Genomic DNA, 13,230 nt, shown 5'->3' with positions numbered 1-13,230 from the left:
GCCGGCTCTCCCTGGAGCAGGCCTGCTGGTCAGGGATGTGTCCACAGCTGTGGGCATGCGGGCTGGGGTGCCTCAGTTCTGATCGAATCTGGCAGCGCCCTGCATCTTCTCTGGCCGCGGAGCTGACCCACGGGACCCCACGTGCTCTGCGAGAGGTGGGGGAGCCCTGTGTCCCGTCTCCTGATGATGCAACATTTGAGGGTCACAGCTCAGCGCTCAGACCTCACCTGAGTGCACATGGGCTTGCTCGGGGTCTCAGGACTGAACAGTCCACATCTGAAGGGGTCCCAGCCAATCCAGGGCCACCATGGGCCCCTTCTCTCCAGGACGGGGCAGTGTCTGCTTTCAGAATCCCAGGTGGGGTCAAACAGAAACCTGCCCTCTGAGCTCACCAAGGCAGCACGCAGGTGAGGGGCACTGCGTCGGCTGTGGGGGACCCTCTGGGCTGAACGTGAAGGGAGGGAAACTCTGGATACTGCTGGTGGGGGGCTCATCATGCCCCCTCCCTAAACCCCGGAAGCCTGTGAAAACCGCCCAGATGACCTCTGCCAGGGACAGACCTGCCAGAGCTGTGGAGCGGGTGGGGGGGACGGTCCAGGGCCCCCCACCACTGCAGGTCCAGGCACCACTGTCCTGCTGTGGCTGGTCAGAGACGAGGGACGGGGAGGGGAGCTGCTGTGAGGGAGTTCAGCTGGGTAGAGGTCAGAGCCCTTGGACAGTGCTCCTCAGGGTCCCAGGATGCCTCCCAGGAGCCGGGGTGACAGACTGCAGGCTCCGCAAGGAAGTGGCCGGGATGCCTACTTGATTTGTTCTTGGGGGGCGTGGTGTGTTGCATCCCCGTGTTTCTTTTATCACGTTAATAAGGTTTTTACTGCAGGGATTGACTTCTGGAGAGGAGGCTCTTCCTACTGAGCATCTGATCTTCTTTGTTGAAACAGCACTCAAAGCTCATTTTCTCCTTCTACACAGACACCCGGTGATTTCGGCACTGTTTACAAAATTGACTTTCCTTTTCCCTTGACCTGACTTGGTACCTTGGCTCAAAGTCAGTTGACAGCAGAGGTGGGTCTCTCTCCAGACTCTCCTCTCCTCCACGGATGTATTTTTGTAGTTTAGATCAACCTCATACTTCAGCTTTAAATTAACCTTAAGAATCAGGGAGTGTGAGTCCTCCAACTTTGTTCTTTTTCAAGATTCTCTTTATGTGAATTTTAGAATTGACATGTCTTTCCCTCAAAAAAGCCCACTGGGCTTTTTTGATAGAAATCACCCTGAATTTATATATACATCCAGGTGAAAAAGACATCTTGACAATACTGAGTCTTCTGCCCTGTGAGTGGGGGACACCTGTTTGCTTATGTAGGTCTTACGTTCATATCAGCAATGTTTTGCAGTTTTAATGCATGTCTTCTACATCCTTAATCAGATTTATTATGAGGCATTGGAGTTTTCAAGCAATGGCCCATAGTATTTTCAGAATTTTATTTTCAAATGACTTCTTTATAGTATATGATGGACCATTCATTTTTCACATTGACTGTATCCTGCAACCTTGCTAAATTAATGTATTCACTTCGGTAGCTGCTTTTTAAGATTCCTGGGGTTTTGTATGATCACATCTGTGAATGTTTCACTTCCTTTTTTGGAATCTTTGTGCCTTTATTTCTTTTTCCTGTCTTATTGCACTGGGATTTCAACACAGTGTTGGAGAGCAGCACCAGAAACAGGCAGCAGGCCTGTCTAATCACGCATGGATGCTCTCCCTCATCACGGCACAGGAGCCCCGCCTGAGATGACCTTGCATGGGCTCCTCGGTGTGCTCTGTGCTGAGACGGACAAACAGCTCTTCAGCTTCATTCTGCTGCTGTGGTGAAGTGCGTTTCTGAGGTAAGCCACGCCTCTCATGGCCAGGCTCGATCTGCCGGTGTTTTGCTTGGAGTCCCCGTGTCTCTGCTCGTGAGGGATGCTGGTTGGTTTTCCTTCTGCGCTGGCCTCCTCGGGTTCTGCTGGTCACGTGAAAGGACCTGGGGAATGGCCCCACCTCCGCTGTTCTCCAGGGTGTGTGTAGGACTGCCCTTACTTCCTCTTCAGATGTTTGATATCACTGCTGAAGCCATCTGTGCCTACACATTCTTTCTGGAATGGTTTTTTACATTTTGTTACAAATCCAATTTATTTACCAGATAGGAAGCCCTTTTGATTTCCTCTTTCCTTCTGTCTCAGTTTTGGTGAGCTACATTTGTCAAGGAATTTGTCCATTTCACCTGTGTTGTCAAATTCACTGGCCCAAAACTTTCATGATAGTCTGCGTGACTTTATGGCTGAGTTCAGACAAAACCGCCTTTATCTGAAGAAAGTGTTTTCTTGTGGGCCTTCAATCGCGGCTTGCCCTGCTGCATCCTGGCCTCAGCACAGTGGGTCCTGGGGTGTCTCTTTCTCCAGTTTAGATGCAGCTTTTGTGCGTTAACCAGACAGGTGTGGTCTGCACACCAAGAGCTGGGAATCCCAGGGTGTGTGTGCAGGTGTGAGGCTGGAGCTGTGGGTGGTAACCAGGCCCAGGCTGCCCTCCGCAGCCTGCAGGCACGCGGGTTGCCCAGGGCAGACAGAAAAGCGCATCCTCGTGCTGCCCCTGGGGGGCCCGGAGGCTTGTCCTCCTGCCCTGATTCTCCGCGGTCTCCTTTCATGCTGCGACCTCTCCATTTACGTCACGTAAAAACCACCTGCGTCAGGGACTTCCCTGCTGTCCAGTGGTTACGGCTCGGTGCTTTCACTTCTGGGCCCCGGTTCAGTCCTTGGTCAGGGAACTAAGATCCTGTAAGCTGTGTGGCATGGTAAAAAAAAAACCCCCGAAACAAAACAAAACAACAACAAAAAACACAACCTGCTCCGGCCACAGCAAAGATGCAATTCTCGGTGAAAACTGCTGACCTTAGCGGTGATATTGCTTAGTGAGAATTTAAGGTCCTACGTTCTTAACTCTTAAAATGTGAAGCAATAATAAAAACAACGTGGTACCTGGGGAAAGGTAGTGAAGGACGTTGGAAGAACTGTAGAGAGAACACGCAGGAAAAGAAAAGCCACGCTAACAACCTAGTCAATGCGGTGCAGGCCGACAGGCCCCCGCCCACACCTGGCAGCCGGATGGTCTCCCCGCCCTCCCCCAACATCCACAAGCAGGGCGCCCCCACTGACGTCCAGCAGCAGACAGGTTCCTACGGCCCTTGCTCTGGTGACACTGCGTCTTCTGGCTGCCGTCCTCGTGGGCCCTGGACGTCTCTGCGAGGCAGCCCCTGCCCCAAGGCAGGCTCCTACAGGAAGAAGGCCCGCGGCCCCCACCTGTGGTGACGCCCCTGCCCCCCGGCTGCTATGGGGACAGTTTGGGGTCGTCATGTCACCTCCACGTCCGCGGAAATGAAAACCAAGATAAGAACCCGCGACGCACAGGCCAGGCCTGCAGTCTGTGCGGGAGATAGGCGGGAAGCAGTGGCACCTGGCGGGGCTGCCGGTCGGTCTTTCCAGGGCTTGAAGGACGTGGCGTCACCTGCTGCTCCGCCCAGGAAAGCCCGGCCCTGGGGCATGCGGGGCTCTGCTCTCTGTGGGGCTGACGGGCGCCCGGCGCGGGGACGGCTGTGTGCACACCCGCCTGTGCTCACGCCTGCCCAGACCGCTCCCTCTCCTGAGTGACCCGTCGTCCTTCCCGGGCTGCACGCGGAGGCTCTGCCTGCTGTGGTGAGTGCGCCCCCAGCCTGTGGCTCGCCGTTTCTCAGTGGTGTCTTTTCAAGAGCTCAAGATTTTAATTGTCCAGTTAACCCATGTCTTTTCGTTAACGGTTAGTGGTTTCTGTGCTGTGAGCAGGCTTCACCTCTCCCAGGACTGCGGCTGTTCTACATTATCTGCGAGAGGTGTCTTGGTTTTATGTGTTTGTCCACCTCAAACCGCCTGTCATGGGAGGTGTGGTGGGGCGGGGGTTCGTGCACCCAATGGACACCCAGCACCTCTTGTGGAAGCTCCTTTCTGTCGTAGCCAACCTGGCTCACTGCCTTGTCCAAATGTCACCTGACGCTGATGTCAGCATGGCGCCGTCTGCACGCGCTGACCCGCCCATCGCTGCAGCCTTGCCGGCGTCTTCCTGGCACCTCGAGAGCCACCGTTCCTGGAGCATCCGGGACCCACAAGTAGCATGAAGCCAACTGCTTTACTCCCACTCAAGACTCGGTCCTGGGCATTTCCGTGCTCACCAAACAATCAGTTCACCGATTTTGAAAAAAAAAAAAACTCTTCTAGGATTATGTTGGGGCTGCATGAAATCTATCGACCAGTATGGGGACAACTGACTGCTGGCCACAAACAAGGAAGACTTCCTTGCCCAGGGCTCCTCTAAGCACCGTCTGGGGGTTTTCAGGGCCCAAGTGTCACACTTCTGTGAGTACTTCCTAAGTATTTTATGGTTGTTAGGGTTTATCTGCGGAGAAGGCAATGGCACCCCACTCCAGTACTCTTGCCTGGAAAATCCCATGGACAGAGGAGCCTGGTGGGCTGCCGTCCATGGGGTCACTAAGAGTCGGACACGACTGAGCGATTTCACTTTAACTTTTCACTTTCATGCATTGGAGAAGGAAATGGCAACCCACTCCAGTGTTCTTGCCTGGAGAATCCCAGGGACGGGGGAGCCTGGTGGGCTGCCGTCTCTGGGGTCGCATGGAGTCGGACACGACTGAAGCGACTTAGCAGCAGCAGGGTTTATCTGTAACTTTGTTTTCTGAGTTTTTGCTAGCAGGTGGAAACACTGGCCACATCCTGCACGTGGGTCAGCTTCACTCCCTAATTCTGCAGCCCATGTGATCGTCCATGTGTGGGATGAACACAGATGATTTCACTTCCTCCTTCCAGTCCTCAGGGCTTTCATCACTTTTTCTTTCTTTAAAGACAAGCTAAGACCTTCAACACACTGCTGAGTAGCCATGAGGAAAGTGGCCAGTACTGCCCTGTTCCCAAGCTTATAGGAAAAAACATTCAGTCTTTCACCATTTAGTCTGATGTCAGCTGTAGGCAGTTTGTATGTTATTTTTTATTAGGTTGAAGACATTTCCTTCTATTTCCAGTTTGCTAAGAACTTTTTTGTTAATTGTGAATAAGTGTTTAACACTGTCTAATGCTTTTTCTACATCGTAGGAGACTAATATGTCATCTGATCTCTTTCTTCCTTACGTCTGGCAACGTGGTGAATTACTTCGGACTGCAAGGAGATCCAACCTGTCCATCCTAAAGGAAATCAGTCCTGAATATTCGTTGGAAGGAGTGATGCTAAAGCTGAAACTCCAATACTGTGGCCACCTGATTCGAAGAACTGACTCATTTGAAAAGACCCCGATGCTGGGCAAGATTGAAGGCAGGAGAAGGGGATGACAGAGGATGAGATGGTTGGATGGCATCACTGACTCGATAGACATGAGTTTGAGTAAACTCCAGGAGTTGGTGATGGACAGGGAGGCCTGGCGTGCTGCAGTCCATGGGGTCGCAAAGAGGCAGACATGACTGAACTGAACTGAATTCATGTATCACCAGCCTTGCATCCTGGGAAACCCGTGTGGACCTGACCCCTCCATGTACTCTGGACCACCTGCTGACTGTTCCTTGAGAGTTTCTGTTGTGCTCTTGAGGAACACTGCTCTGGAACCTCCCTGTCTGAAATATCATTGTCCACTGGCCTCAGGAGTGCGCTGGGAAGGGTTCCCTCTCGTGTTCTCTGAATGAGTGCGTGTGGGTTTGCATTGATTCTTCCTTAAATATGTGACTGAACTCGTCAGTGGAGTGGCCTGGGGTTTTCGGTGGGAGGTGTTTACTGACTCAGTTCACACAACAGCTCAGCCCCGCTGGCCCTCTCATGTCAGTGCTGCGCACCCACCTCTGCGTCCTCTCAGCGCCCACTGCCCGCGCATGAAGCCGCTCATGCTATGTCTCTTTAATGTTGTATTTTGAAGAAAACCTTAGACTTCAGGAGAGCTGTAAAGACGGCATGGAGACCCTGCACACGTGTCCCTGCTGCTTCAGCCCCGCCCGGCTCTCAGCAGTCTCCCACGGACACCCTGGCTCACGGCTCCTCAGGCTGTAACGCACGGTGTGACGTGGATCCTCGAGATGCTGGCAGAGACCATCCGGGACAACCTGCCGGGCTGGTCCCGGGGGCGTAAGGCCCCAGGTCTGCCCAGCTCCCACGGACAGACCCTGGCTGCTGCCCCTCCTTTTCATCAAGCCAGCCTTGCCGCTCTGCTTTCCACAAAGCATGGCGAATAATATCCAGTGTACAGATAGAATCAAGTAATTACAACTTTTAGTGCACCTGATAATCTTTTATCCAGCTGGTGCTCACTGTCAATCAAAACTCCATAAAAGGTGCTTTACAACATGCTAATGATTCACCACCTCTGAGGCGTCGTGGGAGTTTGCTCAGCAGCGAGCTGCGCTCAGCGGCCTGACGGCTCCGCCACCCTGGGCTCTGCACCCGCTTGGCTGGGCTCCACCCTGGCCCTTGGCTTCAGTGCCACACACGAGGCTGCCATCATAGGAGATCCTGACACAGGCCTTTGAAACACTGCGTACGCTTTCATGCTTTTCAAAGCCAGATGAGAGAGAAGCCAGAGTCGAGCCCTAGGTGGGCAAGGAACTGCTAAAACAGATTTGAAGCTAAGAATGCCTTTGCTGTCAGGACGGCTCGTGGTCTCCTGTTTCATCAGAGGGACCCGCGAGCCATGCCCGCTCCAGTTAGGTGTGAACGAGGGCAGCACTGCACTCACCCTGGAGCCTGGACACACAGTCACCTGACGCAGCGCTGCCCAGTGCCGCAGCCACTCCTACCTGATTGGGTCAGGAGCCCGCGCCACCCCTCTGACCGCTCCCTACGAAGCTCATCCCCGGCACCTGGTGTCGGGGCTGGGGCGGTGTGTGGAGCTGAGAGCATGGCGCCTCGTCCTGGGGGCACGCCGTCCTGCTGGAGGACCGGCGCTCACTGCGGCCGGCAGGAACGAGGGTGTCGGACACTGTGCTGCAGGGATGCGGCCCCCCTGGTGTAAGATGCCCTTGAGTAAACAGAACACGGGTGAGGAGGGGCATGGAGTCCCGCCGAGTCACAGTGGCTGCTGACGCCTGGAGAACTGCGGCTCTGAGGGGGCCGGCAGGGCCAGGGGCAGGGACGCGCCCGCCGCACGGGCCCCACTCCCTGCAGGCACGTGGTTGCCCACGAGGAACAGCTTAGAGCAGATAGACGCCAGCCCGTCTGCACGGTGTGACTCTAGCGGAACAAGCAGGGCAGAGGTGGGAGGCACCGACCACAGAGCTGCGCGGCCTCTGCCTGGTGAGTCCCCTCACTCCTAGTTTAAGCTTCTGGAACCTCACAGGTGTAGCTAAAACTGAGATGTGCTCTTCCGCCGGCCGCGTAGCGGGCAGAGGCCTGGTCCGAGGGCCGGGAGGAGTGTGCAGCAGGAAGGGGGACGCTGAGCATGCGGCCTTCAGGAGCGACACCGGTCACACAGGCAGGTCGGGAGGAGAGACGGGAGGCCTCCCTGGGGTGGGGTCGGACACTCTGCACACCCTAGGAGGGCAGGGGGCAGGGGTGATGGGGGCCTCCCTGAGTGTCTTTTGTTCCCCGGGCCTTGGGGGAGTCAGGGTCTCAGAAACAGGCCCGTGGACCTCAGGGAAGTGGCAGGAGGGCACGTACCCCCTGCACATTAACGGGTAAAGGTTGTACTCACCGCTCCAAGCATGATTCTGAAAATCAGCCACCGGAAGCCCCACACGACGACCCGGGACGTGGGGGTGCCCCTGGGCAGTGCAGACAGCGTCCAGAGAGGGCACAGGAAGATTCCCAGGAAGCCGGTCTCCAGGAGCTGGGACTCCCACCCTGAGGAACAGAGAGCACATGAGCAGTAGCTTCCTGGGGCACCCGCGGCAGAGCCCAGGCGGGACGGCCTGAGAGGTGCTGAGCGCAGAGCAGACCGCGATCCCGGCTGCCCCGGGGAGGGGGAGCTGGCTGGGGGTGGGGGATGCAGGTCCAGGCTCTGCGTGGCTCAGCCTGGTGCCACCGGGTGGGGGCTGGTCGCTCTTCCCGCCGGGAGCCCGTGTGAGGGACACGGGTGTGGGCAGCACACCCGAGTGCTCAGTGTTTGTGAACATCTTCCTCAAAACCCAGACAAACCTGAATGAATTCTAAACCCTGTCTGCGCTGCTCGCTCTGAGACGCACTGAGTGTTCAGAGGAGAAACGCACAGATACGGCGACGCCAACAAGTAAAGCACCAGCCAGGGCAGGTGGAGCTGGTGGGTTTGTGGGTTTTCCCTGCACAACTGTTTGAAACTCGGCAGCTTAAAATTTTTCCTAGTAAAATATGGAGGCAGAAATCCCATTGACTCTCATTCGCTTTGTGGATTTCTGAAACTCAGTCCTCCTCTTGGAAAGAAGCCGGCGAGTTTGCTTTCTAGCGGCACCCGGAAGCCGCGGTGCGGGCGTCGGGGGGCGGTCCCGCCCGCCTCGGCCGAGCCTTCTGGGCTGCGGGCTCTGAGGACAGCAGAGCACCCCACGCAGTCTGGAGTTGATTCCAGAAGCAGAAGAAGCCTGGATGGTGCCGGGGAGGCATGCTGTTAGGAGGGAGCTGAGCAAGGTGGGCCCCAGAGCCCCAAGGGGGCTCTGTGATCAGGAGAGGAAAGCGGAGCCCATGGTGACTGGCCAAGGGGAGAGGGGCCCGCTGGCCCCCCAGGTGCTGCAGCCAGGACAGCAGGAAGGGCCTTCCCCGTGTAGAACCTCGAGGGTCCGCACACCGGAGCCACCACTTCACGTCCAGGTCTTGTCCTCCTTGTGGACATGGATGACCTGTGCTTCTTAACGCGCTTCAAACCTCCTTCCTGTCTCAACAGGAAGAAGCGGACTCTTCCTTTCTTGACAGCTTCTCTGGTGTTGTCCTGAGAGGTTGTGATCATTAAGTCTGGACTGCTTTCCAGTGCCATGGGGACATTTTATAACCTGCGGTTTACAGCAGCAGAACGTGGAGCGGCAGTAACGTGGCTCCGGGCGGACTTCACTCTGAGAAGGGCCCTCACAGGCCGCTCAACCCCACCCGCCTCTGCTCGGCCCCGCAAGTGGGCAGATCCCAGAGAGGCCAAGGCAGGAGCAGCACAGGCCCACCCGTGTGGGGCCCGCCTCCCACCTCCCTGGAGGCCCTCCACAGCTCGCAGGGCCCACGTGGGTGGGCGGAGGGGTCCCCAGAGCCCGGCCTGCCTTCCCTGTCACCTCGCTCTGCACAGACGCGACACACAGAATTTTAATGTGCTGCTTGAGTGACACCCATCAAAGTGACGTGCAAACGGCGGCGCCCAGAGAGCTGCTAAGTGCCGGGAAGCAGGTGACGGGCCTGCTGCACTCCAGGGACGCACGTGTCACCTGCCCTCCCGCCTGCTCCCCGCCCCCGGAAACTGCCTCGCCCTGCGGGGCGTGGGCACTCCGTCTCGCCCTCCAGGCCGAGGCCTGCTGCCATCAGCGCTCACTGGCACCCACCTGCTCTGCTTCCTCCACTGGGTCAGCAGCTGCGGCGCACACAAGGAGCCCCATTGTTCTCTGCGGCCCGGGACAGCCCTCCTCCAGACGCGCAACCTCGCCCCTCGCCGAGCGCAGGCCCGTCGTGGGGCTGGAAGTTTCCGCCTGCAGCAGGGGACCTCCCACCAGGGGCTTTGGGGTGGCAGTGAGCAGGCGGCCAGGAACCTACCTGACCACACCGCCCGCAGCTCACACTCACACCGCTGTGGCTCCGGGCTGGCTTCCCGGACACGGTCCAGGCTGGCCCAGCATGTGTGGGAGGTGTCCTTGCGAGCTTGAGGGTTGGCACCCCACCCTGCACGCGGGAGAGGAGAGCGTGGGCAGCTCCGTGGTCCCCCTTTTCCGAGGAGCCGCTTACCCACCGTCTCAGGGGACAGCCTGACAGGGACACGCGGTGTCATTCCGTCCCGTCCTGACCAGGGCTCAGGCCGGCCGCTGACGGTGGTCTCCATTTCTGAGTGCAGACACACTCCCCACCCTGCAGGCTGCGGCCACCTGTGGGCCAGATTGGCTGCAGGTGGGCAGACCAGAGCTCCCAAGCGCCTCTCTCCTGGCCCGTGCCTGCCGGGGCTGCCTGCAGCCAAGGGAGGCCCATGGTGTGCTGAACACTGCCCTCAGCCTCTCGGCTGACCTCACTCCCCACACCTGGGGCACCTGCTCCCCAAAGAACTGCTCCTGGACACGGTGCCGGCATTCAGCCCTGTCCTCCGGGCCTGTGAAGAGGGGAGACGTTCTTATGTTGAGGACCAAGGATCAGAAAATTCGCCCCTGGGTGGCCTGCGTCACAGAGCACGTGGCCACCACAGGGTGGGCATCGCGCTGCAGGACAGACATGGGTGGGGCCAGGCTGTTCCTGTGAGAGATGCTTGCTGACCGTCGGGGGCTCAGAGGGGGCTCCCAGATGCTGTGGTCAGTCACCCAGGGTCACGGGCAGCACACACAGGGAGGAAAGGTGACCTAAAGCAGGTTTCAGCGGCCATGGCCGCCCCAGGGCTCCGAGAGCAGCTGAAGCCTCACAGCCGCCTCGGAACTGTGACAGTTACTTAGGAGAGGAGTTAACTGCGGCAGGCGAGGATCCTTTACAGATGACAGCGCCCTCCGTGGGGTGAGCAGGAAGCCCATTAGCCTCACAGTCAGGAGCAGGAGACGGCGAAGGCGCCTCCCCGGGGCGCGGGGCTGCAGGTTTCCAGGCAGAGCAGCCATCCGCTGCTGCTGATGCCAAGGAAGGGCCGTTTCACACCTGGGACACGTCCTGGGGACGCTCCTATGTCCTGAGGCCACACCTCCTTCGAGGGGGTGGAGGATGGGGGCCGGGGTCACAGGTCAGCCGGGAGACGGAGGGGCCAGAGCAGCAGGCGGCCCCCCCTAAGGAACACAGTTCCGGAACGAAGGGCAGCTTTGCTGTGCGGTGTCCGGCCAGGGGGGTGAGCCGCACAGCGGTTGGCCAGACACTGAACCTCCATCCGCCCTTCACCCAGACGGGACCCCTACCAACACCGCCGTCCATTCAGCACTCCCTGCCCAACATGCAGCTAACATGCCTCCCTTCTTGGTTGAGACAAAATACAAAATGAGACCAGGTGAAAAGCACAAGGGAGGCCACACAGAACCTGAGGGAAACTCTCCCGCTGGTGTTTACAAATAGCCACCGGCCGCCGCATGTTATGGGGACACGCGTGTCTGTCTGTTCCCACCTGGATGGGGCACCAGGCGGCCGTGAGCCTGTCCAGTGAGGGCAGGAGCCCCTCACGTCTACCTCACACCCCTCCCAGAGGCCCCGCGTTGCGTAGGGCCTTGCCTAGGTCCGCTGACCCCTCCAGCTGTTGGAACCACTGGCAAAGATGCCCTGTCCTCGAGGAACCTGGGCCACCCTCAGGCCCCAGAGGTACTAATGATGCCCGCCTAGACGTGCGGCTGCTCCTGCTCACCTTCCCTCCCCCCACTGCCCTAAGCTGGGTCTGGCCTCCAGTCCACTGTCCCCCCACCCCCAGGACTCCATCTGCCCAGGAATCCTCTGGAGCTGGTGTGAGCTGCGCAGGTCTCCTGGGATAGGAGCCTCCTGGTCACTTCTCACATCTGTGAAGATTTCAGCCAGAGCTTGGATGGTGAATTTGAAAGAGCTGGTTAAAGGCTTCACGCTTTAAATAAAATAATTTTAAATTGCATGCTCCCAGTTAGGAAGCATTTAGCAAATTGGCAGTCTGTGTTTCACGGACGTCCTTGGGCGCTGCAGGGAACAGGAAGTGACCCGTGTGACCTGCGCGGTGACCCTCCTCCCGCTGCACTTGGTCACGGTGCTGGTTAATACTCGGTTGCTGTGGCAACCAGACTTCAGAGCCCCAGGTCCCCTGCTGCTCCGGTCCATGCAGGTGTCGCCAGCCAGCCCAAAACAAGATCCACGGTAATGACCTGGGCTGGCTTTGCGGGCTTGGGGTAACACACAGGAATGCTTCCTGTCACCGGAAATGAGACTTGGCAACAGATTTCTCAGGATTAACATATTCCAAACATTTAACATATATCAGGCTGGAGGGCACGGTGCCTTACTGTTTCTTTGTCTTTTGTTTCCTGTGCATGAGAATTAGCTGGCTCGTCTCAGAGAGCCGTGTCAGACTCCTCGCGAGAGGCGGGCGGTGCTACACGGGGCCCACCGGTCGCCAGGGCGAGTTCTGACCCGCCTCCACGCTGGCCACGCAGGGCTGACGCCCTGAGACTGGAGGAGGTCGGGCGGATCTGCATTGTCGGCTTCACCGGATGGCTCCAAGTCGCCGTCCTGGGGCTGTGGTGCTGAGTCTGAACAAAGTATTCAGGTGTAACTCTGAACACAAAACTTATTCCAGAACACGGCAAGAGACGTGTTTTTCAGAGCGATGGCTCCCGTGAGGAGGCGGACGTGGGCTGACGGATGCCTCTGACCGTGTTTCCACTCGGGCAGTGCAGGTGCCGCCAGAGGCGGGAGTGAGGGTGAGCAGAGCCCGCCCTGAGTGTGCGACGCCACAGCCCCCACGCAGAGCGCAGACGCGCGGGAGCTTGCGGGAAGGAGGGCAGGACCCGGCACGCCGCGTTCCCTGTGCAGCAGGGGGCTCTGCTCCAGTTCAGGTGCAGGTGAGACAGAGGGCGCCTCCCAGGGCCGCCGGCTCCCAAACCAGAGCAGCTGCCGCCGCCCGCACACCCGGCCTTGTCCAGCGGAGGCCGCCACGGGCGCTGTGACAGCACGGCCGATTCTGGCACTCTCAGAAGGGAAAGAGAGGAAGAGAGCTATCCAGGTACTGAAGATGAGCCAAGCGTTCACGGTGTTGGCTGTCCCGAATGCGGGTTCTGAACCAAGTGGCAGAGTGGTGGGGGCGGGAGGGAACGCATGACCCTTACCTCTCTGTCTTGTGTAATGGACCACGGACAGACCCACTCCCTCCATTCTGGACGGTGCTTTTCACCAAGTTAAGGCCTGAGATGCATGGATGTATCAATAACAGACCACCACACAAGCCTCCGGACAAAGCCACACACACACACTTGGAGCACAGGAAGGAGGGGCCCAGCCACGGAGGGTCCGGGAGGCCTGCAGCTGGAGGGCTGCCTGCAGGTCAGGGCCCAGCTTCTGTGCTTCCATCCCTGGGTCCCGCTGCTGCTCTTGAAGGAGATCAAACA

The 13,230-nt window shown here is 58.1% G+C and overlaps 1 protein-coding gene across 4 annotated transcripts in view; it reads right to left on the bottom strand.

The window, feature by feature from the left end:
* LMF1 (lipase maturation factor 1) overlaps window positions 1–13,230 on the bottom strand; it is a 57,406-nt gene that overhangs the window by 22,354 nt on the left and 21,822 nt on the right. For all 4 annotated transcript variants that reach the window (XM_025274816.3, XM_025274817.3, XM_025274815.3 and 1 more), the window contains exon 4: window positions 7,749–7,897. In XM_025274816.3, coding sequence (XP_025130601.2) covers window positions 7,749–7,897 — 149 coding nt within the window. The remainder of the gene's footprint in view (window positions 1–7,748; window positions 7,898–13,230) is intronic.

The sequence above is a fragment of the Bubalus bubalis genome, chromosome 24 (genome assembly GCF_019923935.1).
Source record: "Bubalus bubalis isolate 160015118507 breed Murrah chromosome 24, NDDB_SH_1, whole genome shotgun sequence".
Taxonomy (NCBI): Eukaryota; Metazoa; Chordata; class Mammalia; order Artiodactyla; family Bovidae; genus Bubalus; species Bubalus bubalis.
Note: the sequence above shows the minus strand (reverse complement) of the source record. Positions and strands in the feature narration are given on the sequence as shown.